General features: G+C 35.8%; 1 protein-coding gene across 3 annotated transcripts; it reads left to right on the top strand.

The window, feature by feature from the left end:
• Positions 1–1,800: 1,800 nt before the first annotated feature.
• On the top strand, positions 1,801–27,284 carry LOC128231753 (uncharacterized). 3 transcript variants are annotated; one of them, XM_052944929.1, is made up of 11 exons: positions 1,801–1,966; positions 2,547–2,730; positions 3,090–3,236; positions 13,139–13,374; positions 13,558–13,658; positions 14,234–14,284; positions 16,867–16,983; positions 17,403–17,523; positions 19,205–19,302; positions 20,143–20,193; positions 22,810–27,284. In XM_052944929.1, exons 1-11 carry the CDS (start codon positions 1,930–1,932, stop codon positions 24,823–24,825), a joined length of 3,159 nt encoding a protein of 1,052 aa, XP_052800889.1. In that variant the 5' UTR covers positions 1,801–1,929; the 3' UTR covers positions 24,826–27,284. The 3 variants fall into 3 exon arrangements, with proteins under 3 accessions (XP_052800889.1, XP_052800890.1, XP_052800892.1); XM_052944930.1 differs by lacking the exon at positions 20,143–20,193 and adding an exon at positions 21,636–21,659; XM_052944932.1 differs by lacking the exon at positions 20,143–20,193.
• The last annotated feature ends 516 nt before the right edge of the window (positions 27,285–27,800 follow it).

The following is a 27,800-nucleotide window of genomic DNA, read 5'->3' on the forward strand; positions in this document are numbered from 1 at the left end:
TGTACACATTGGAGAAGGGCCCGGTAACTAATACGGAAGGACAACTGGATCAGAAGTGAAAGCCCCGGTGAGCGTGTTGAGTGGCGCCACAATTAAAAAAAAACTTGCCAGAAGTATGTAAACAAAGTGCAAGGAGACATCACACCATTCTTTAAAAAAATACCCGAACGATATTGAGTTAACTTTGCACGTTTATTTTCAGTGCATGTATACAGAACGATGCAACATGTTGGAACGTGTAGCCAACATTGCAATCTTCACGACGTCACCATTTCGCGAACGCTGTAATTTTCTAATAATTTTCTTTCAATTGTTTATTCGAAATAAAAGTTTTTCCAAAGATTTACTTTATAATTATTTATGGAAAACCCTCAATCTTTAAAGTGTGAACACCCATCTTGATAGCGCGCTTTCACTGAACCATTCAATTTAAACAGTTTAAAAACGGAGAACACTCCAAAGTTTATTTTAGAAAGCAATCGAGCACCTAGAAGAACATATAAATATTCACATTCTTAAACGTACAAAAGTTGCATGTGACATTATAAATCATTATCCGTGATGTCCTCATGATGGTATGTTAATATAATAAATAAAAGTTAAAACAAACTATGAGTAGAATTATAATTCATGGTCCGTAATGTCCGAAATACGGTACATTATAAACTTAAACCAAACTGGAAGTTAAATTATAAATCATTGTCCTCAAATATGGTATGTTAATATAAAGTTAAAACAAACTGTGTGTAAAATTATATATCATGGTCCGTAATGTCCCGAAATATGGTCCGTAATGTCCCCAAATCTGGTCCGTTATGTCTGGTCCGTAATGTCCATGGTCCGTAATGTCCGTGACCCGTTCCAACTTGGTATCAAGAGTCTGTGCATGGGTTTATGAGAAGATTAAAAGTATGCAGAAAACCTGTGACTGCTGGAGCGGGGTCGGCTTTGACCCAAGGGCCATAATTTTCTTGATAAAGGACCACTACACTACAAAAGATATAATTTCAGGATTATGTCCTTTAAATTTTTAATATATTCTAAAAGCCATGGTTTTGATCAAAGGTGCTCGTCACATTGCCTGGATACAGTAATACATATATTTTTTTTTATTATTATTATTTTTTTTATTATTTATTTTGGTCAAAATAGTGAATATATGTCATCTAAAAAATTATTCCACAATTTTTCATGAAAGAAATTTAGTATAATATATAAATAAATTTATACTAATTTTCTTTCATGAAAAATTGTGGAATAATTTTTTAGATGACATATATTCACTATTTTGACCAAAATAAATAATAATAAAAAAAAAATATTTAAAAAAAATAAATAAAAAAATATGTATTACTGTATCCAGGCAATGTGACGAGCACCTTTGGTTTTGATATTAATTTATGACAATAAAGTTCTCATTTGTGACCTGACCAGTCCTGAGATTTAAATTCAGACTGAAGACTCAAAACTGAACATCTGATTTCTCTTGTCAAGTCACGGCAACAAATACTGTACAGTTTCATTGATTTGATAGTAATAGGCGTAAAAAAAATAATCTTTGTTTCCACTAACCCGACCCTGCGTTTTTATCAAGAAGTGGATTTTTTATTATGATTTTTTAAATAAATAATTGTAATAAAGTGAACATGTGAAACAAACTATTTTCCATTACTTTTAAAAAATCGCATTTGTGGTTCTAAGTTTATGAAAACATTGCGACGATTTGTGAAAGTCGTATTTTCTCGTGGATTTCGTTCTCTATCACGAGTAACTGAAAAAGCAAAAGCATTCCGACTACGTTTCTATGTTTAAGATGGAGTCGTACGTTATTTTGACAACTGTCCTACTTTGTTAAAATGTTAGTTTCCATTTAATTGGACTGAAAATTGTCCTTAAACCTACCCTTAGCGAAGGGTATGTTTATGTAGAATGAGATTACAGTATTTGATGGCTGCAGTTAGAAAAGGTAAGGAAATACTCCGCTTTATCCGATTTGTTTATGGAAGTGTACCTATTTCCGGATAGATATCATACGGAACAAAAATAATGGGATTTTGATAACAAATAGTCTTTTTATTTATAGTTTAATGATTGAAAATTGGTTGTATTATCATTTGAACAATATGTTATTTACTTTTTATGATGTCGAACCTGCTTGACATATTTTACTGCTTTAATTATATGATCTTGAATTCTAATTGTGCTATCAAAATAAATTCAAGTTTTCAATCTAATGATCACTGACAGTTTGACCCTAAGACAAATATCCATTGCTTAGGATAACAGTATTGCTTTGACCCTGAATTGATTATATTCTTGTTTCACAATATAAAAACCTCTTTGACAGTCATCGAAATTAGACTTTTGGATGAACAATCCCGAACTCTTGTTTTATTGCATGGAATCATATTTATGAACAAGCCCTGCTAAATAAAAATTCAGAATTTGAGCAAGCCCGGAAGACATTTTACCAGAGCAGGGCTTGCGGGCTTGTGCTAATTGCGACCACTGCTTTGAACTGAATAAAAAAATGTTTTTACTTTAAGGGCCATCAGGTGCCCTTGAAAGAGTGCCCTCTGCGGGTTCTCGCCAGAAGTTTACAGGCAAAACTGGTGTGAGAAGTGTGCATCCAAACAGCAGTCCTCTGTTCAAAACACAATCAGAGAGTGCTCTTTCTGACAGACTGCAGAAGCTTTCACTAAAAGATGGGCAAAACAATGGGACCCAACGGTAATTAAATGCCCATTTCTATTAAGATTGAATTTAAACAATATTATGGTGATCATTTTGACTATCAATTAGTTCATTTTTAGAAAAACTTGTCATATTTTTATACCAAATTTGATGTGCACATAAATGTACATTTTTCAATAGGTAAATGCAGATGGCAAGAATTTAATGTTTTGATGGTTACCAGATTGTAATTTGTAGTTGATTTTATCATATATCTTAACCATGAAGAACCATATAATAGGCAAAACTTGATGACTATCAAATAGTGAGGTTGTCAGTTGATTTTATCATTATTATTATCTGAAAAGACTGTATGATTTTAACTTTTTTACATAATGGGAGATTAACATTTTAAGGAGGCTGTTATCAGGATGGGCCGGAGCTAATGGTACTGTCCGGAGTTTGGCGGATGCTGCAAAGCTTCTTCAGTCAGAGTCGGTGAAGAATATTGTAGTTGTTGCAGGAGCTGGTATTAGCACTCCTAGCGGCATTCCAGACTTTAGGTAAGGGTATGATACAAATGCTCAGGTGACTAGATACATGTAATAAATGTATGAAAAGAAGCATGTTTTATACAGTTTTCAGTGTATCCTTTTCTGACTGTGGTAATATTGCTTGATATAATTTTCATTGGGACTATTTAAACAGTAATAGTTCATGATCATTGTTTACAGTCATGGATCCACCAATAGAATCAACATACTTGTCTGACTTACAAATGTTGTCATAGTTTTCCTCTCCTGTTAAACCATTTTGCTGATACTGGATATTTAATAAATTATCAATATACAAAATATCAAGAGTATAGATATATATAATAACATGGACTGGCTCTATGTGTGTATGCAGTGCATACACACATACAGCTAGTTCATGTTATTATATATATCTATACTCTTGATATTTTGTATATTGATAATTCATTAAATGCATTGAAAAGCAGCATGTTAATGAAGTAACCATGTTAAGGTAGTACATGTATTCATGTACTAACTTATACTTTTTTCAATATTTATTTATGCAAAACACTGTAACATTTGTTATAAGATATATTTTAGTCATTTAAGATTACTGAACTGTTGTTAATTTCAGGGGAGGAGAAAATAGTATATATAAAATGTATGCATATTGTTAAGTTATACAATTGCGGTTGCACTGTTGTACTTGTGTGTGCATACCCATATGCACACATACCATTTTATTGTCATGATTATGTGCCACCTTATTGTAAAAGTATACGTAATGTATATTATAGGTAACTGCTTATTAAGATGATGCGTTGGTGGACTAAGACATAACTAGTTTAACTATCATACACATTATCATTTGATGTGATTAAGAACTGAATGAACCTTTGTAGTTGGAGTACATGCAATGATTACTACAGTTTATAAATGGCTGTTTTGGGTTTTGAAGCATTTAAAAGTGAAGTGTTAGCTCTGCCCCAGTCATCGATTGCCTTCAGAACAATTCTTATTTCTGGCACATAAAATACCATTTCAGTATCATGTGACAAAACTGTCGAACAAAACTGAAACTAAAATCTTTGGCATTTGGGCATGCCACATCTATGCTCATTCACAAACTACCATGATACATGTACATTCACAAGCTTCCATGAAACATGTACATTCACAAGCTACCATGATACATGTACATTTACAAGCTACCATGATACATGTACATTCACAAGCTACCATGATACATGTACATTCACAAGCTACCATGATACATGTACATTCACAAGCTACCATGATACATGTACATTTACAAGCTACCATGATACATGTACATTCACAAGCTACCATGATACATGTACATTCACAAGCTACCATGATACATGTACATTCACAAGCTACCATGATACATGTACATTCACAAGCTACCATGATACATTCACAAGCTACCATGATACATGTACATTTACAAACTACCATGATGCATGTACATTCACAAGCTACCAGGATACATGTACACTCACAAGCTACCATGATACATTCACAAGCTACCATGATACATGTACATTTACAAGCTACCATGATACATGTACATTCACAAGCTTCCATGAAACATGTACATTCACAAGCTACCAGGATACATGTACATTCACAAGCTACCATGATACATGTACATTCACAAACTACCATGATACATGTACATTCACAAGCTTCCATGAAACATGTACATTCACAAGCTACCATGATACATTCACAAGCTACCATGATACATGTACATTTACAAGCTACCATGATACATGTACATTCACAAGCTTCCATGAAACATGTACATTCACAAGCTACCAGGATACATGTACATTCACAAGCTACCATGATACATGTACATTCACAAGCTTCCATGAAACATGTACATTCACAAGCTACCAGGATGCATGTACATTCACAAGCTACCATGAAACATGTACATTCACAAGCTACCATGAAACATGTACATTCACAAGCTACCATGAAACATGTACATTCACAAGCTACCATGATACATGTACATTTACAAGCTACCATGATACATGTACATTCACAAGCTACCATGATACATGTACATTCACAAGCTACCATGATACATGTACATTCACAAGCTACCATGATACATGTACATTCACAAGCTTCCATGAAACATGTACATTCACAAGCTACCATGATGCATGTACATTCACAAGCTACCATGATGCATGTACATTTACAAGCTACCATGATACATGTACATTTACAAGCTACCATGATACATGTACATTCACAAGCTACCATGATACATGTACATTCACAAGCTACCATGATACATGTACATTCACAAGCTACCATGATACATGTACATTCACAAGCTTCCATGAAACATGTACATTCACAAGCTACCATGATGCATGTACATTCACAAGCTACCATGATGCATGTACATTTACAAGCTACCATGATACATTCACAAGCTACCATGATACATGTACATTCACAAGCTACCATGATACATGTACATTTACAAGCTACCAGGATACATGTACATTCACAAGCTACCATGATACATGTACATTCACAAGCTACCATGATACATGTACATTCACAAGCTACCATGATACATGTACATTTACAAGCTACCATGATACATGTACATTCACAAGCTACCATGATACATGTACATTCACAAGCTACCATGATACATGTACATTCACAAGCTACCATGATACATGTACATTCACAAGCTACCATGATACATTCACAAGCTACCATGATACATGTACATTTACAAACTACCATGATGCATGTACATTCACAAGCTACCAGGATACATGTACACTCACAAGCTACCATGATACATTCACAAGCTACCATGATACATGTACATTTACAAGCTACCATGATACATGTACATTCACAAGCTACCATGATACATGTACATTTACAAGCTACCATGATACATGTACATTCACAAGCTACCATGATACATGTACATTCACAAGCTACCATGATACATGTACATTCACAAGCTACCATGATACATGTACATTTACAAGCTACCATGATACATGTACATTCACAAGCTACCATGATACATGTACATTCACAAGCTACCATGATACATGTACATTCACAAGCTACCATGATACATGTACATTCACAAGCTACCATGATACATTCACAAGCTACCATGATACATGTACATTTACAAACTACCATGATGCATGTACATTCACAAGCTACCAGGATACATGTACACTCACAAGCTACCATGATACATTCACAAGCTACCATGATACATGTACATTTACAAGCTACCATGATACATGTACATTCACAAGCTTCCATGAAACATGTACATTCACAAGCTACCAGGATACATGTACATTCACAAGCTACCATGATACATGTACATTCACAAACTACCATGATACATGTACATTCACAAGCTTCCATGAAACATGTACATTCACAAGCTACCATGATACATTCACAAGCTACCATGATACATGTACATTTACAAGCTACCATGATACATGTACATTCACAAGCTTCCATGAAACATGTACATTCACAAGCTACCAGGATACATGTACATTCACAAGCTACCATGATACATGTACATTCACAAGCTTCCATGAAACATGTACATTCACAAGCTACCAGGATGCATGTACATTCACAAGCTACCATGAAACATGTACATTCACAAGCTACCATGAAACATGTACATTCACAAGCTACCATGAAACATGTACATTCACAAGCTACCATGATACATGTACATTTACAAGCTACCATGATACATGTACATTCACAAGCTACCATGATACATGTACATTCACAAGCTACCATGATACATGTACATTCACAAGCTACCATGATACATGTACATTCACAAGCTTCCATGAAACATGTACATTCACAAGCTACCATGATGCATGTACATTCACAAGCTACCATGATGCATGTACATTTACAAGCTACCATGATACATTCACAAGCTACCATGATACATGTACATTCACAAGCTACCATGATACATGTACATTTACAAGCTACCAGGATACATGTACATTCACAAGCTACCATGATACATGTACATTCACAAGCTACCAGGATACATGAACATTCGCAAGCTACCAGGATCCATATACATTCACAAGCTACCATGAAACATGTACATTCACAAGCTACCATGATGCATGTACATTCACAAGCTACCATGATGCATGTACATTCACAAGCTACCATGATACATGTACATTCACAAGCTACCATGATACATTCACAAGCTACCAGGATACATGTACATTTACAAGCTACCATGATACATTCACAAGCTACCATGATGCATGTACATTCACAAGCTACCATGATACATGTACATTCACAAGCTACCATGATGCATGTACATTCACAAGCTACCATGATACATGTACATTCACAAGCTACCATGAAACATGTACATTCACAAGCTACCAGGATACATGTACATTTACAAGCTACCATGATACATTCACAAGCTACCATGATGCATGTACATTCACAAGCTACCATGGTGCATGCACATTCACAAGCTACCATGATACATTACATTCAAAAGCTACCATGATGCATGTACATTCACAAGCTATCATAATACATGTACAATCGCAAGCTACCATGATGCATGTACATTCACAAGCTACCATGATACATGTACATTCACAAGCTACCATGATACATGTACATTCAAAAGCTACCATGACACATTCACAAGCTACCAGGATACATGTACATTCAAAAGCTACCATGACACATTCACAAGCTACCAGGATACATGTACATTTACAAGCTACCATGATACATTCACAAGCTACCATGATACATGTACATTCACAAGCTACCATGATACATGTACATTCACAAGCTACCATGGTGCATGCACATTCACAAGCTACCATGATACATGTACATTCAAAAGCTACCATGACACATTCACAAGCTACCAGGATACATGTACATTTACAAGCTACCATGATACATTCACAAGCTACCATGATGCATGTACATTCACAAGCTACCAGGATACATGTACATTCACAAGCTACCATGATACATGTACATTCACAAGCTCTCATGATGCATGTACATTCACAAGCTACCATGATGCATGTACATTCACAAGCTACCATGATGAATGTACATTCACAAGCTACCATGATACATGTACATTCACAAGCTACCATAATGCATGTACATTCACAAGCTACCAGGATACATGTACATTCACAAGCTACCAGGATACATGTACATTCACAAGCTACCAGGATACATGTACATTCACAAGCTACCAGGATACATGTACATTCACAAGCTACCAGGATACATGAACATTCACAAGCTACCATGATGCATGTACATTCACAAGCTACCATGATGAATGTACATTCACAAGCTACCAGGATACATGTACATTCACAAGCTACCATAATGCATGCACATTCACAAGCTACCATGATACATGTACATTCACAAGCTACCATGATGCATGTACATTCACAAGCTACCATGATACATGTACATTCACAAGCTACCATGATGCATGTACATTCACAAGCTATCATGATGCATGTACATTCACAAGCTACCATAAACTGTTTTTCTTGTTTGTAGGACTGTAAACCTGAGATATTTCCAAAATTGTTTATCACAGTTAATGACCTAAATGGGTTTTGAAAATTGCCTAGACCAGAACGATGTATTGATTTATGAGAACAAAGATTGACAATGCAATCAGCGCAATTCATTTATCTCAATTTTTAATGTTTTTGTTTTACAAGTAGCAGTGTCTGTACAGATAAGATCTGAACAGTGCATGCAAAACATTCCTTCCTCTTTTATTTAAATAAGGGTATTTTTAGTTGATATAATCTTTGCATTTTATGTAAGATCATTATTGTAATTGTTTATTGATCTACATTTTGTCATCAATGGAATATCATCTGTCAATTTAATTCATCAAAGGGTCTTGATTATCAATTCAGAATTTGATCACCTGTTAAATACACACTTTAAGAGTTAAATGTCTCATGAAAAATATCCATTTTGTAAATTGAGATTTATTGACTTTTGAGATTTAAAGCTATTGTATATGATATTGAAAGAAGTTTTTGTGTTGTCAAATCATGTTAAGTAATTTTCTAACTTTTAATTGAATTAAATATTGACTTTTTTATGCCCCCGAAGGTGGGCATATTAAAATCGCACCGTCCGTCCGTCCGGCCGTCCGGCCGTCCGGCTCTGTAACTTTCTCTTGTATGGACAGATTTTAAAATAACTTGCCACATGTGTTCCACATACCAAGGCGACGTGTGGCGTGCAAGACTCGTGTCCCTACCTCAAAGGTCAAGGTCACACTTAGTGTTTATTCACAATGGAGTGCTGCATATAAGGACATAGAGTATAGGTTGTCGTGTCCGGGCTGTAACTTTCTCTTGTATGGACAGATTTTAAAATAACTTGCCACATGTGTTCCACATACCAAGACGACGTGTCGCGTGCAAGACCCATGTCCCTACCTCAAAGGTCAAGGTCACACTTAGTGTTTATTCACAATGGAGTGCTGCATATAAGGACATAGAGTATAGGTTGTCGTGTTCGGGCTGTAACTTTCTCTTGTATGGACAGATTTTAAAATAACTTGCCACATGTGTTCCACATACCAAGACGACGTGTCGCGTGCAAGACCCATGTCCCTACCTCAAAGGTCAAGGTCACTCTTAGTGTTTATTCACAATGGAGTGCTGCATATAAGGACATAGAGTATAGGTTGTCGTGTCCGGGCTGTAACTTTCCCTTGTATGAACAGATTTTAAAATAACTTGCCACATGTGTTCCACATACCAAGACGACGTGTCGCGTGCAAGACCCGTGTCCCTACCTCAAAGGTCAAGGTCACACTTAGTGTTTATTAACAATGGAGTGCTGCATATAAGGACATAGAGTATAGGTTGTCGTGTCCGGGCTGTAACTTTCCCTTGTATGGACAGATTTTAAAATAACTTGCCAAATGTGTTCCACATACCAAGACGACGTGTCGCGTGCAAGACCCGTGTCCCTACCTCAAAGGTCAAGGTCACACTTAGTGTTTATTCACAATGGAGTGCTGCATATAAGGACATAGAGTATAGGTTGTCGTGTCCGGGCTGTAACTTTCTCTTGTATGGACAGATTTTAAAATAACTTGCCACATGTGTTCCACATACCAAGACGACGTGTTGCGTGCAAGACCCGTGTCCCTACCTCAAAGGTCAAGGTCACACTTAGTGTTTATTTACAATGGAGTGCTGCATATAAGGACATAGAGTATAGGTTGTCGTGTCCGGGCTGTAACTTTCCCTTGTATGGACAGATTTTAAAATAACTTGCCTTATGTGTTCCACATACCAAGACGACGTGTCGCGTGCAAGACCCGTGTCCCTACCTCAAAGGTCAAGGTCACACTTAGTGTTTATTCACAATGGAGTGCTGCATATAAGGACATAGAGTATAGTTTGTCGTGTTCAGGCTGTAACTTTCTCTTGTATGGACAGATTTTAAAATAACTTGCCACATGTGTTCCACATACCAAGACGACGTGTCGCGTGCAAGACCCGTGTCCCTGCCTCAAAGGTAAAGGTCACACATAGTGTTTATTCACAATGGAGTGCTGCATATAAGGACATAGAGTATAGGTTGTCGTGTCCGGGCTGTAACTTTCCCTTGTATGGACAGATTTTAAAATAACTTGCCACATGTGTTCCACATACCAAGACGACGTGTCGCGTGCAAGACCCATGTCCCTACCTCAAAGGTCAAGGTCACACTTAGTGTTTATTCACAATGGAGTGCTGCATATAAGGACATAGAGTATAGTTTGTCGTGTCCAGGCTGTAACTTTCTCTTGTATGGACAGATTTTAAAATAACTTGCCACATGTGTTCCACATACCAAGACGACGTGTCGTGTGCAAGACCCGTGTCCCTGCCTCAAAGGTAAAGGTCACACATAGTGTTTATTCACAATGGAGTGCTGCATATAAGGACATAGAGTATAGGTTGTCGTGTCCGGGCTGTAACTTTCCCTTGTATGGACAGATTTTAAAATAACTTGCCACATGTGTTCCACATACCAAGACGACGTGTCGCGTGCAAGACCCATGTCCCTACCTCAAAGGTCAAGGTCACACTTAGTGTTTATTCACAATGGAATGCTGCATATAAGGACATAGAGTATAGGTTGTCGTGTCCGGGCTGTAACTTTCTCTTGTATGGACAGATTTTAAAATCACTTGCTACATGTAGCATACGAAGACGACGTGTCGTGTGCAAGACCCATGTCCCTACCTCTAAGGTGAAAGATACACTAAGTGTTTATTCACAAGGGAATTCTGAATATAAGGACATAACAGTGTAGGTTGTCAAGTATGGGTGGTATTTTTTTATGTTCAGAGGCAATTTAAAATAACTTGCCATATGTATTTGACACGTAAAGGCAAGATCAACTTTTCATGTACTGACCTTGTTCGTAGGTCAATGTCATAATCGGGGGCATTTGTCACATACTGTGACAGCTCTTGGTTAATACATATTTTAGTGCAGTGAACTAAACACTCATAATGCTTTTCAAAAGTAATTAGATTTAGATTCGACTGCAATGAGTTGAGTGTTTTGTAGTAATCTCATTATGGCTATTATAACTGCGCTCATTTTATATGCCTGTATTACATGGTGCTACATCCACTTAGTTGTCCACGCTCTAACTTGAGAAGTTTATTTCCCATTATCACCAGTCCTAGACAATAATTATGTTTTTGATATTTTGGCTTAGTTTGGTAACGAGCCATGTCACCCCATTATTTCACCCTTGAATTGCTTAAATCACACAAACCTTATCACTATGATAATTTGAGTATTGGCAGAATATCTCGGCTAATTTCCATGACCAGCCATTTTGCCTGAGTCACTTCAGAGTTATGGACCTTGAATTGCTTAAATTATATAAACTTTATGTTGTCCACTTTCGAGAAGCTTTAATTGATTATCAACAAACTTGGACTGACAGTGAATTGGCAGAATATCTTGCCCAATTTCATAATTCAACCAGGTCACCTCACTCACTTCAATGTAATGGCCAATTAATTTCTTAAATTCCACAATCTTTATGTTGTCGGTACTGTAACTTGAGGGACTTTTGTCCTATCACCACTAAACTTAGACTTTATGTATATATGGCCAAATATTTCGGCCAGGTTCGATAACCATCCATGTCTCCCTAGTCACCTCAGAGTTATAGCCTTTAAATTGCTTAAATAAATGGGCATATCTTGTGACAATGAGCCACTTTTATTCTAGTGTGGTATTGGTTTTAGGTGAGAATGTGAACTAGATACAAAACTAAGGCTTGATTAGGCATTTGTAACATACTTTTATATTTAAACATTCATCTGGTAATTGTAGTGCAAGTCTGTTTTAGGTATATAAGATGAGACGCATCGTTCATTTTTGGGTCTTCAGTCATAATTATTATAAATTAAATAATCATTAATAAAAAATGAACCCAAATAATGAATTTTTCTAGGTATTTTTTTTAACTAAAATTAACAGATAGTTGTAATATTGATACGTTAATGTTGCACAGCATTTCAATAATGTACATTATGTCGTAATGATGTCATGTGCGTGATATCCAATTAAATATTAAAAAATATGCAATACTTGGCCTCACTTGGAAACATATATCTATACATAAACACAATGTCAGTGATATAATCATGACATATTCAGTATCACTTCCTGAACTGTCATTTGATTTGAATACCCAAAAAAATAATAAAAGCAAATAAATGTCCAAAGTCCCAAAATTGCACGATGCTGCTCAAATGATATAATAATGTATTAAACCAAACTTTCATATAGGACTCCAGGCACAGGGCTCTATGACAATCTACAGCAGTACAAGATTCCTTACCCAGAGGCAATTTTCGACATCGATTATTTCCACGTTAACCCTCGGCCTTTTTTCACATTGGCGAAGGAACTGTACCCATCCGGGAAATATCGGCCCAACTACATTCACTACTTTTTACGACTACTGCATGACAAAGGAATGTTGCTGCGGATGTATACACAAAATATTGATGGCCTTGAAAGATGTAAGCTTTGGTGATATCTATTTAAATCAAGGAATAAATGCAACTCTGTATATTTTATCTTGTGAGTCATATGGCTTTTACATAACATTTGAATAGGACAGGTAGATTAATGTTATTTCACTGACTGAAAGAAACAATTAAAATAGTATTCTGCAAAAAAAATCAAAGCAATTTTTAATGCAGTGGCAGGAATACCTGAGGACAAGATGGTCGAGGCACACGGAACCTTCGCCACGGCAACATGTACCATGTGTAAGCAGAAATTACCAGGATCAGATATTAAGGTAAGTACTAGCCAAACATAACATAATTTTAAGCGCATCTATAATTCAAGGAAAAAAAAGTGGCGGTATTGTGATAGCCTTAGTGTTGCAGCATCCTCTATGTCAGCGTTGTTTGTAAAAACTTTAACTTTGGCCAAAACACACAAAAAAAGATATGCGAATGGAACTTGATTTACATGTTGCCAGAGACATTACGAATATGTATAGCAAGAACCATTGCTTTGGCTTTAATAATTGTCATATTATTCCCCTTGTTGGAATGAAAAACTAGCAGATGAGCATTGGTGTTTACTCCCACGTGCTCTTGTTTATGCACTCTGTTGATATGTATAATAGGACCGATTAAACATTTTCCACCAGCAGGATTACAATCTCAAACTGAAATAAATCATTTATTCATTTTAAAAATAATTAGTGTTGTTTTATATAATTGAGTTTATTTTTAACGATTATATTGTTCTTTCTTGTGGCAAGATGAAAGAAATGTTCTGAATGTTGTGTTTAAATTTGACTAATGAATGGCAAAGATCATAATTATAAACCAGCATATAACTGTTAAAAATTTTCCATTTCAGGAGAAAATATTTACAGACAAACTGCCAAGATGTCCCACAAGAGGATGCGTGGTATGTTTTTGTATTTCTTTAATTAGTTTACTGCAGTATCTGGGTAAGCTACATGAGCTCTAACTTGGAAATGAGCAACCTTCAGTTACATCAACTCTAACTTGGAAATGAGAAGCCTTCAGTTACATGAGCTCTAACTTGGAAATGAGCAGCCTTCAGTTACATCAACTCTAACTTGGAAATGAGAAGCCTTCAGTTGCGTAAGCTCTAACTTGGAAATAAGAAGCCTTCAGTAACATCAACTCTAACTTGGAAATGAGAAGCCTTTAGTTACATCAACTCTAACTTGGAAATGAGAAGCCTTCAGTTACATCAACTCTATCTTGGAAATGAGAGGCCTTCAGTTGCATGAGCTCTAACTTGGAAATGAGCAGCCTTCAGTTACATCAACTCTAACTTGGAAATGAGAAGCCTTCAGTTACATCAACTCTAACTTGGAAATGAGCAGCCTTCAGTTACATCAACTCTAACTTGGAAATGAGAAGCCTTCAGTTACATGAGCTCTAACATGGAAATGAGCAGCCTTCAGTTACATCAACTCTTACTTGGAAATGAGAAGCCTTCAGTTGCGTAAGCTCTAACTTGGAAATAAGAAGCCTTCAGTTACATCAACTCTAACTTGGAAATGAGAAGCCTTTAGTTACATCAACTCTAACTTGGAAATGAGCAGCCTTCAGTTACATCAACTCTATCTTGGAAATGAGAGGCCTTCAGTTGCATGAGCTCTAACTTGGAAATGAGAAGCCTTCAGTTACATCAACTCTAACTTGGAAATGAAAAGCCTTCAGTTTCATCAACTCTAACTTGGAAATGAGAAGCATTCAGTTACATCAACTCTAACTTGGAAATGAGAAGCTTTCAGTTACATCAACTCTAACTTGGAAATGAGAAGCCTTCAGTTTCATCAACTCTAACTTGGAAATGAGAAGCCTTCAGTTGCATGAGCTCTGACTTGGAAATGAGCAGCCTTCAGTTACATGAGCTCTAACTTGGAAATGAGAAGCCTTCAGTTACATGAGCTCTAACTTGAAAATGAGAAGCCTTCAGTTACATGAGCTCTAACTTGAAAATGAGAAGCCTTCAGTTACATGAGCTCTAACTTGGAAATGAGAAGCCTTCAGTTACATGAGCTCTAACTTGGAAATGAGCAGCCTTCAGTTACATGAGCCCTTACTAGGAAATGAGCAGCCTTCAGTTGCATGAGCCCTAACTTGGAAATGAGAACCCTTCAGTTACACCAACTCTCACATGGAAATGAGCAGCCTTCAGTTGCATGAGCTATAACTTGGAAATGAGCAGCCCTCAGTTACACCAACTCTAACTTGGAAATGAGAAGCCTTCAGTTGCATGAGCTCTAACTTGGAAATGAGCAGCCTTCAGTTACATGAGCTCTAACTTGGAAATGAGAAGCATTCAGTTACATCAACTCTAACTTGGAAATGAGAGGCCTTCAGTTGGATGAGCCCTAACTTGGAAATGAGCAGCCTTCAGTTACATGAGCCCTAACTTGGAAATGAGCAGCCTTCAGTTACATGAGCTCTAACTTGGAAATGAGCAGCCTTCAGTTACATGAGCTTCAACTTGGAAATGAGCAGCCTTTAGTTGCATGAGCCCTAACTTTGAAATGAGCAGCCTTCAGTTGCATGAGCTCTAACTTGGAAATGAGCAGCCTTCAGTTACATGAGCTCTGACTTGTAAATGAGCAGCCTTCAGTTACATGAGCTTCAACTTGGAAATGAGCAGCCTTCAGTTACATGAACTCTATCTTGGAAATGAGCAGCCTTCAGTTACATGAGCTTCAACTTGGAAATGAGCAGCCTTTAGTTGCATGAGCCCTAACTTTGAAATGAGCAGCCTTCAGTTGCATGAGCTCTAACTTGGAAATGAGCAGCCTTCAGTTACATGAACTCTGACTTGTAACTGAGCAGCCTTCAGTTACATGAGCTTCAACTTGGAAATGAGCAGCCTTCAGTTACATGAACTCTATCTTGGAAATGAGCAGCCTTCAGTTACATGAGCTTCAACTTGGAAATGAGCAGCCTTTAGTTGCATGAGCCCTAACTTTGAAATGAGCAGCCCTCAGTTACATGAACTCTAACTTGGAAATAAGGAGCCTTACGGTTTTCCCTATTTCCAATGATATTTTGACATTTCCATATGACAATGTTTCAAATTTTATTCAGTTATCTTACATCATAAATATATGGAAAAATTAGGATTGCAGAGATATTATACGTATAACAGGCATTGAAAAATGAAAAATAAGCATTAAGCATCATACCATAATGAGGAGTACTGGTACTTTATATTTTACTTTCTTCTTAATTTCATGAATTTAAACAACTTTAAAAGCGTGTTCTATTCTGGATTATTTCATAACTTGTTTAAATGACAGTTAATTAGGTGTTCTATAATTAAAGTTATCAATGAAACATTGTTTTTCATTACTGAAGTAACTAGGGAGAAGCCCTGTAGCCTCAAATTTATCAAAATTTCTGTATAAAGGCACAAGGAAGAAGTGAGGCAAAATCTTTTTATTTTTTTTCGTCATATTTGCTTATGTAAGGGATGTGTTTTTTCAGGGTATAGTGAAACCAGACATTGTATTTTTTGGAGAGGATTTACCTCGCCGGTTCTACAGCTACATGAAAGACATGCTGCAGACAGATCTTGTTCTAGTCATGGGAACTTCACTTGAGGTATATCACTGCTTCACTGATTGTACTTTTGGAACTGTTCTCTTTCAGTATCAAATGCAAGGGTAGATTGTTGGACGTCATAGTGATCTGAATGTCTTTACCCAAGAGATCCTGGCTGTTATTTTTTTCTAAGATGGCTTGTATTAGGTTTAATAGTGAATAAAATTGATATCAATCATGCATTTTTATATACTTTTAAATCAACTCCTTTTAATTGTTTACCTAAATATCTCAAATAAATGATTGACAACTGCTGCCATTACAGACTAGTAAGTACTTTTTAAAAGGCCTCTCAGATCAGATGAGGCCTGTTATCGTCCCTGTATTGTGCAATACTCATAATTGGTTAAATATTGACATAACAAAATTATATCTAATATACATGGCAGTCAATCTTATATTTTTGTTTGTTTGTTCAGGTACAACCATTTGCAGGGATCATAGACACAGTTCGACAAAACATCCCTCGGGTGCTCTTCAACAGGGAGGCTGTAGGACCGTTCCGCTTTAACAGACGAGCTCAGGACATAGTGGCTGCAGGTTAGATAGGGGGGGGGGGACATAGTTGCTGCAGGTCAGATGAGGGCACATAGTGGCTGCAGGACTGATTGGGGGGACAAAATGGCTGTAGGTCAGATAGGGTGGGAGAGGGGGCATAGTGGCTGCAGGTTAGATAGGGGGCACATAGTGGCTGCAGGTTAGATAGGGGGCACATAGTGGCTGCAGGTTAGATAGGGGGACATAGTGGCTGCAGGTTAAAAAGGGGGAACATAGTGGCTGCAGGACTGATTGGGAGGACAAAGTGGCTGTAGGTCAGATAGGGTGGGGGAGGGGGCATAGTGGCTGCAGGTCAGATAGGGGAGCATAGTGGCTGCAGGTTAGATAGGGGGACATAGTGGCTGCAGGTTAGATAGGGGGGGGGGGCGTAGTGGCTGTAGATCAGATAGCAGGGGACATAGTGGCTGCAGGTTTGATAGGGGGAACATAGTGACTGCAGGTTTGATAGGGGGGACATAGGGACTGCAGATTAGATAGGGGTGACATACTAGTAGTGGGTGCAGGGGGACATAGTGGCTGCAGGTCTGATAGGGGGGACATACATAGTGGCTACAGGTAAGATAGAGGGGACATAGTGGCTGCAGGTTAGATAGGGGTGGCATAGTGGCTGCAGGTTAGATTGGGGGGGACATAGTGGCTGCAGGTCTGATAGGGGGACATTGTGACTGCAGGTCTGATAGGGGGGACAAAGTGGCTGCAGGTCTGACAGGGGGCGACATAGTGGCAGCAGATTAGATAAGGGGGGAGTACTGTCAGCATGCTTTCTTTATAATTTCATTTAATTAGTGTTTTTTGTTGTTGTTTTTTATTAGTACATAATTATACATTTAGTATGACAACTCACACGGACTGTGTGGTTTAAACCTTGGTTAGGTCTTCTTTTCTTTTGAAGAAAAAAATAAAGGTATTGTCATAGCCTTGTTGTTGTCTTCATCAAAGCACTTTGTCCACAGATCAAAACCATTTATTGCTTACACATGAAACAATGTGCACATGCTGCCAATGTCAATACAATGATGTGTGCTGCAAGACCCAATGGTCTTGAAAAATATTATTTTTAGTGATTCTTATCAGCCAACTGAAGATAATGGACAAGGGTTGGGATTAGCTTGTTTGTTTGGTCAGCACTTCTGACATCCAAACACACCCTCTTCTCGCCAAGGAAATGTTGATCAAAATCCTTGTAATGAAATAAGCATAACATTTTAAAGTGACACTCTTATTCAAAATCAATACATACATATGTATCTATAACAAACATAATTTTAGAGTATGAGTGCATCTTTAACAAATTTGCATCAAAATGGGCTTTATGCAGTTTTTTTTATTAGTTTTGAATCATTGGACCAGTTTATTGTTGAATTGATGTCAATTGCATACAACTTGCCATCATTTGGCCATATCTTTCCATCGAGAACCTTGTGGTGAAGTTTGCAGCCCATTTCAGCTGGTCAGAAGACACAAAACAGCTTATTACATAGATGGAAAGCTCATATACCATTGTTTGTTTAAACACTCAGCCCTACATTGCGATCCATGTGACCTTGTGGTTTCAAGGGTAAAGTTTGATGAACAAATCAGCTGGTCAGAGGACATGAAACAGCTCATTAAACAGATGGATTTTATGATATGCTTAAACACTATACAGTACATTTCCTTCCAGGTGACCTTGTGGATGGCATGGTAAAGTTTGCGAGTCAGGTCGGCTGGTCAGAGGACATGAAACAACTCATAACGCAGATGGAAGGCTCATTTACCATTGTATGTATAAAAGCCTCTGAGATTTAGCAAATTTCCTAAAATTATATAAAAGAAAATAAAAAATGGTCCTGTCATAGCTTTGGAGTTTTTCTTTGACATTGAGTGTGTAAGGCCACTGTAAAAATATTAATTTGCTTGCATACCTAATCAGAATTGTCATTGTATTTACCATTGCAACACATTTAATGTCTCAAAAATGTAGATTTTTATAAAAATAGAATGTCCAGGCATCAAAACTTTGGTCGTAATTTATTTAATGATCATAAGTTATGTAATATTGGCCTTGACGTTCAGTGTTCTTTGCCAAAGGTTAGACCCTTGAATGAATATGAAACTTCATGTCTTGTTTTAAAGCTGCACTCTCACAGATATACCATTTTTTCAACTTTTTTATTTTTTTGTCTTGGAAAGAACAAATTTTTTCGTAAATATCTGCAAACCAATGATTTAAGATTGCTGACAAAAAATCAGATCATAGATTTTCATATTTCCTTCAAAAATTAATGTTTTATGGCTATGGCATTACTAATGGTTTATAGAAAATGCATAAAACATCAATTTTTGAACTTAAATATATAAATATGCGATATCATTTTTTGTCAGCTGTCTTAAATAAATGGTTTTTATGGATTTTCGCAAAAATTGGCTCGTTCCAAGACAAAAAATAACAAAGTTGTCAAAATGTTCAATCTGTAAGAGTGCAGCTTTGAAGATAAAAGGGTATCATGATAATTGAAGTACAAAAGAAACATGGTACACTTAATTACAGTTTCACTGTTCAAACATATGTTTTCAATTGTTCTATACAATGTGAAATAATGACAATATGTTATTATTTAGGGCAAGAAATTGCCTGTGATAATCAGGGCAAATAAGCCTGCTGTAAAACAGGTATATTCCTTTCCTTAGGCTAGTCTTAGTGCTCCAACTTCTATACATTTTACATATATTATCCAATCTTTAGCATGGGCATAGTTTTACAATTCCGTCCAGAGGTTTCTGATATGATATTGTAGGTTGCTTTTATTTTGCAAAGTGTTATCATTTCAGACATTATTTACTTTTTTTATTGTGCAAACTTAAAGTTTTCAAAATGGTATGAACTGTACAAGGAAGCAATTCATAACATACTGATAATGGTCAGAAATCGTAAAATGCAGTACCATGCAGATGTAAAGCAACCTACATTAAATCAATGTTTTGTCTGCCATCTTCTACAATAATGAACTGTGGAATAAAAATGTCTGGTTTAAAAGTTTATAATTGCTTTTGACATAGATCATAAAAGATTTTTGAGGAACTAATGAAAATGAGAAATAACACTGAGAATATGATTGTATATGAGACAGGACTGAAACTGAACAATTTTAAAATTCTTAGATAACAGATATTGGTAAAGACTTTAATTCTCGATACCTACATTAACAGTTGGCTTGAAAAATAGTCAGCAATATATAATGATGTGAATTCTTAGATAATAAAATGTTTAATAGCTTAATGTTAACTTTAGTTTTGCATGAATATTTATTTTGCCCAGAAACACTTGCTTTAACTATCATGACTGTTTTCAGTGTAAGAAAAAAAGTAAGTCATGATTCCTGTGCTGCATAGAAGGCAAAGCATGTTCGCTTATCCCACATTATTTAGGCATGGTTCATTATATAAACATGTATGTGAGTCCAGTATCGGTGTTACATATCTCATAATATCACATTTTTTACAAAACTGTTTCTAAGTTTTATCTGTAAGGCAGCTTTTAGCTAGACATAAACTTGCATGCAACTGTGCATGTTCAGGTCATGAAGACAAAAGCTTATCATTTTTAATAGTCTTTATTTGAGAGCAAAATTATTGTGATGCAAAGTATTTGTTAGTAAATTGCAAGATTAGAACATACTCAACACACTGCATGCATTTGTCTGCTTTTTCCAAAATCATGTTCTTACCTATAAGAATACTATTAGCTTGTGTATTTTCTGCATGAAAGTGTCTTCTGTATGTTCATGTAATTTTGATTCACACTTTTATACATCCCTGTTATTTACTTTTAGCTTGTCTAAAAATAAAGACATTGTCATAGCCCTTGTTTCTTCAGCATTGGTGTTTGAGGAGTCATTCAAACTGTATCTTTGGGCATAACTTAATGATTTTTAAGATATTTTCAACTCACATGAAACTAAGTTCACATGTTGTCAGTAACTTTGGGCCTATGTGTAACAAGGCCCATCACTTTGACTGAAATAATATCAAAATTATGCCTCTTGTCTGACTGTGGGAAGAGTGCTGTTCTTGAATTATTCTGCCATTTGTATATCACCAAATGAATTATTTAGGCTAGAGTAAAAACTTATTTGAAGGTCAGTACTGTTCACTGAATGCGTATGTTATCATTCATAATTGTAATGTATGTGATGGATTTCAATGACAAATATTTAATTTCTTACTAAAATTCGTAGTAAAAAGGTACGGTGTTTGACATCATGTAATCAAAATTTGTATATTGGTCATGAGGTATGTCAAGGTGTTGCTAGTCGTTTGTTTTGTGGAGTTTTAGGGTTGCTTGAAATGATCATGTTTTGTCCCGGGTGTGTTGGTTGTTTCAATTGTGAATGGGTAGTTTTGACGAAATAAAACAGGCCAGCTATTGATTTGATTTTCGGAAAACTGATGATGATCTGATGAATGATTTTTAATCTATTTTAACTTATAAATTGAATAAAAAAAATATTAAAAAAATATGCTTTTCCAGACAAGCACTGACTTGTAGGTATAGACTGCACTAGTAGTGGGGACATATTTATATGAAATTAGTTATTCATCACTGGTCTTAATTATTCTACCAGTACTTTGTAAAATTTGCCTAATTTATGTCATTATGCACCAGTCAATTGTAACCACGCCCCCCCCCCCCCCAGGTCTGGGGAATAGCGGGGGCTTTGACTTTCGGTTTGACTTTCGGTCCAGCCAACCCCGACTAAAATCCCTGCCTTTCGGGGACGAACAGATGGTAAAATCCCCGCCAAATGCCCCCGCACCCCAGGGAGCCTAGGTAAGGCCCATTCCTCATTATATTTAAAGCGAAGACAAAACCACCGCATTCACCCAGCACTGCGGGGCCACCGGAAAGATAAAAACACAGCCCATTTCCCCAGCTATCACCGGTATACCCCCGGACCTCGGGGGGTCATGGTTACAATTGACTGGTGCATTAATTAAGAATATTTGAAATTGAATGTGCAATAGTTGCACTTGTCTGCACATCCAGAACAAATACTTTTTTTATTAATGAAACTTTGGTAATTGCTTTTACTGTACATAAGAAATAATAAGAAATTAGACAACACATGAATTGGATTATTAAAACATTAACTTTTTCAGAGTGGTATTATATGTGTTTGTTTAACAATCTGTCCATTCCTTAAATTTTATTATTGGTATGATTCTATGATTGATTATACTTCTTTTTTATATTTATATTGTTTAACAAAACCTTTTGCTTGTTTTCAGCTAAACAAACAACCTCCACCTCCACCACAAACAAACCACAGAAGAAACTTTAGCACTCAGGCCTACAAGGGCAGACCAAAATTTTCCATCTATAATGAAGAATCTTCATCTGAGGAGAGTTCTGAAAGTGAGAGTGATGTCACTTCCTCTGACTCATCAGAAGAGGATGGGAAAAGAAGAAGAGTATTCAAGGGAGGTCATCATGGGAGAAATATTCCACAGACTGTAAATAATAGAAGAAATGGTGCTATTTCTACAAACAATGGTGTTAGGAGTACTAGTGCAAAGGTGACTGAATCTGGTAGGAGAAATGTATATACACAGCGAACAGTTAAGCCAACGCAATCCCCTGTTGGAAATTTAAGTGGTAGGAGTGTTAAGTCTGAAAGTGCCATAAATTCAAACTTGACTAAAGTTAAGGTTGAAGTTAGAAGGCCTCCACTTCCTAAAGACATGAGATCAGTTATTAAGCCTGAAGCCAGGGAAGCTTTTGTTGAAGACAAAGCTCAAGTAAACAAATTTGGGAAAGAAACTAATGGGTCTAAGTCAGAAGTTGATAAAGACAAAAGTACTACAAAAACTGATGATTCAAAAGTTGAAACAGTGTTAGATAAAAACAGCAAAACTGATGGCAGTCATAAAACAGGCAACAGAGAAATTTATGTAGAAAAGGAGATTGCTGACAGTTTAGTTCAAGATATTACCAAAACCAAATATGATAAAGATGGTTCAAGGTCTAGTCTTGATATAGATATTACTGATAAAAAAATTGAAAAGGTTATTCCAAAACCTAGTTCAGATCACAGTGTTAGGACAAGATATGCAACAAGTAAGGTGTTAAGAGGTCGGCAAGCTTTGCAAGAGAAAACAAAACAAGAAAATCAAAGTATTGATGAAGTACAATCAAATGGTAACAAAGTTGATAGTCAGACTTCAGCATCAAGTGAAAGGAAACACTCAGAAAAGGAGGTTTCTGAAACTGAATCTGTCAACAGGCAAGATGATGTAATTTCACTGAAAAAGCAGGTTAGCTTTAAACAAGAAACTTTTGCTACTCCAAAAGAAGCATTTGAAGCGATTGTCAGTGAAATATCTGAAAGAACAAATATTGATGTAGGGGAAATAGCTGATTTGACTAAATCTGATAGAAAAAAAATATTAAAGAAATATGGCATAAAATCACTTCCTCCTCCACAAACTCCAAATAAGCCTCCGCTTGGTGTGCAAAGGAATAGACATGTAGATAGCCCCATGAAATTAATTAAGTTGGTTCAGAGTGAAAGTGCTGTAGCCAGTGGGTATTTTGTAGATGATAACAATATGTCAGGCATAGCTAAAACTAATCAAGCTGACATTCCTGCAGTCTCTAGGATTGAAAGAGAGAGGCCATTGTCAGTTACCGAGCCTAAACTGAACAGGGATAAAATGGATGAAAAAAGAACACAAATTAAACCTTGGCATGAGGGTACTGTGTCAACCAATCAAATGTCTCCAATTTTTAATGATGTTAAACCGATTCCGTCAAGCACAACTTTACCTAGTGGAGCATCTTCTATATGCAGTATGAACAGTAATGATACAGGGTCGAAAATTCTTTCAGAGAAAACTGCTAAATCTTTTGCTAAATATGCCAGCTTAACCTCTGGCCCATCTCACAAAAAGAAGAAAAGACATGGAAGCAAAAAACATCGAATAACTTTGAAGGATCGACCCTCTCCCGGGCATAAGCATACCAGCAAAAGATCAGAGCTTAAGACAGTAAATGCTGTTCCCTATGGTTACGCTCACAAAAAAAACAGTAAAGTAAAAGGTGTAGGACCATTTCATCGCACAAATGTACGCACGCTGAATAGAGATATTGACTATGCAGACATACAGTTCCGGTCTGTTTCCGCCGATATCCCCAAAATCAGTTATCAACACAGAATGAAGCAAAGTCCTTCCGGTAATGGTGTGGCGCCAGAGGATATGTCAGGATTTTCTACTCCAGTCAATGAAAACAGAGATGGGTCTTAATGAAAGATATTTATAGAGCTAGATATTTGTATTTTTGAAATTTGATTATGTTCGTCTCGTGTATATAGAAATAGATTTTTATATACAATTTTAAGCTTTAGAGTGATAGGCTACTACAATTTAACTCATTTGCATGAAAATGTTTGATAATATAAATATTCTTCTATATCAGTCATTCAGTCAACAGTTTTTAACTTACATGTAACTTAATGTTAAACTTATGATGTTCAGTTATGAGTTGTGGATATATATTGTCTTAGTTATATTAACCATCAATTTCTTTCCGACAAACCAAAATTTGAACTGCTAATTTTTAAACTTTGACCGCTGACTTGTGAAGCTACTGTCAGTTTTTTGTAAATATATATTATTTTAACTTAAATATTGATTAATGAATTGAATATAGGCAAGTTTGCATTATATTGTGGTCCATTTCTCACTGTGTGAGCTTTGTAAATAATTTTGTCTTTCGACCTGTCTTTCATCGCGCTGCTTGTGATTCTATTCTTTTTTTAGGCCTAAAATTTTGAAAAATACAACTCTGTAAATTATTGTTCAGGAGCCATATTCAAGATTCTACTCATACATGTATATTCTTTTTGAAATAAGTCAAATCTTTCAATAGCAAAACTTCCATATTATGATACAGTTAAATAAAGCAAATGTAACAATATGGTTTGGATGAGATTGGCTGCAAACGAAAACAAGTAATATCAACTGGATACACTGTTAATACGATAAATGAAGTGTTTCCGTATTTTTAAAATTAAGAGAACAGATAAAAAACAAACTATTTGGTCAACCCGTGAGATGTATTTTGAACATGGGCCCAGATTTCCCATTTTAAAGGCAGCCAAGATGCTTGTGTCACAGAAATGTATCAAGTATCACAAAAATATCAAATTTGAAATTGGCCAAACTCAAACACAACAACAAGTTAAGGGTTCCCAATTTCGGGCTTAGATCAAAATGATCTATTTTTAAATGTATTAGAACTAGTGCTTATTGTTTATGTAGTGTTTCCATTCTAAAAATAGAACTAGGCATTCTGAATGCAGATAAACTTTTAAAAAGTGTTTTATACTTGTTGCTTTATTTTGCAATTTTCTTTCAACTTTAGCTCTGATTATATGTCATCAAATGAACAGTACAAGAAGTGTTTTACTTATTTGTTATTAGGTTTATAGAAGCATTTGTGCTTGGCTGCCTTTAAATGAATCTTACATGATGTTTCATATTTCAATTGATTTGAAGTTCTTTCCCAAACTTTTCATGGAAACTTAACATACTTAAAACATGTGTGTGTTTATAAAATGAGTAACTGTGCATACTTTGAACTTCCATCTCAGTACTTTGCTTCAAGTATAAAATTGTATAATGCTATTCAACTAGTAACATATTTTTACCATGCATATTTTGTAAATGTGTGTACTGCTTTAAAATTGCCTTTGATGAAAAAATAACAGCAACAACAGAGCTATATATAATATTATGTGATGATAAATGTTATTGTTCTTACTTATTAATAATATTAAGCATTTTCTTCATTTTATTTTAGGTATGAAAAAAAAAAAATGATGCATAGAAATGTTACGTATGATGTACAGAATTTAAATATGGTAAGACAGGCTTCTAAAAAATAGATCCCAGTGGTTTGAAAAGGGGACATAGATTATCTAAATCATAATATTGTGTCTAGCTCATTGGTGTTTCACATTGTTTGGTTGAAGTTCCAGCACAAGTTTGATTTAGATTAGAAGAAAAACTTATTACCTCAGAAATTATTTTGCAATATCACTCCTGGCAGTTGTTTTTGACTATTTAGAACTTTAAAAGATTTGAAATTAAATATATTATTGTCAATCTTTGTTTGTTCAGGAAAAAAAATGATATTGAAAAAAATCCAAAAGGTTTCATGTTTATATAAGTTTTATCATATTGATGTCATTGATATACTTTAATATTTATCATCATGAAAAATGTCTTTGCTCCTAAAACTCTGTAAGATGTCATAATCACTTATGCATTATAAATCTTATTACAAATTAACTCCCATATTGGAACACTAACAAGTAGGTGGAGCTTAACTGTTCAGTAACTAGAATGCAGATAATTTACAACGGTTTATTACGCTTGTACCACATGCTAGTTATTGAACACTGTCCTTGACAACATGGTACAAAACAGTTGTCACCCACTAACTTCATCACTGAAATTATACACTTGAGCTGAAGCGCTTGTGTATAAGTTTAACTCAGGCTGTGGGTGCAGTAACTGTTGCAAGTGTTGTTTCATGAATCCAGATTGTTTTGTTGATTAAATGTTCTGTGCTGCGTATAAGCTGTTTTACAACATTATTTCTTAATGTATTTATTGGAATATACAGTATTCTATTAGAGTATATCTTATCTGTTATCATTCTATAATAAAGAAATATTTATTCTTGTAACTGGTGTTCTTTTTTATTGTGATATGCATCATAAGAAATATTGTTTATAAGTGGATCTTGTACCAAATTACACTAAGGCCTAGCATCCACTACTATAACAATACTTGTTTTAAATTGATGATTACCAGAGTTCTTCGCTGTTTTGAGTGCTTTGTAGTTTCAGTTGCAGGTACATTGATGATGTTGATAATTATGATATCCGGGCCATGAGGCACCCTTGTTAATGTTCAAATCGATGTTCCCATTTCACTTTGAACTTTAAAACAATTAATGTTTATTATATGCTCTCTGGTTGTTAAGAGAAATATATTGGCGTTAAATTATTGATATCACACAGTCTTAAAACATTTTGAAATCATTCACTGCTTTGAAATTTCGGCCTGTTTTGTTGTCCAAAACAAAAGTCAACATGCACACAGCTGGAAAAAGAATTTCTCATGTCTTTTTTTAAATGACTTGACGTTCAGGGTATATGAAGCATGCTTTTCTAATTAAGAGCAGTTGAATGTCTTTTTAAATGAGTTTG

This window comes from Mya arenaria, chromosome 4 (assembly GCF_026914265.1).
Source record: "Mya arenaria isolate MELC-2E11 chromosome 4, ASM2691426v1".
Lineage (NCBI taxonomy): Eukaryota > Metazoa > Mollusca > Bivalvia > Myida > Myidae > Mya > Mya arenaria.

Coding starts and splice junctions, on each gene's coding strand:
- LOC128231753 (XM_052944929.1), top strand. CDS start 1,930: ATGAGATTACAGTATTTGATGGCTGCAGTTAGAAAAG. Junction 1,967..2,546: donor GATGGCTGCAGTTAGAAAAG/GTAAGGAAATAC, acceptor TTTTACTTTAAG/GGCCATCAGGTGCCCTTGAA. Junction 20,194..22,809: donor ATAAGCCTGCTGTAAAACAG/GTATATTCCTTT, acceptor GCTTGTTTTCAG/CTAAACAAACAACCTCCACC.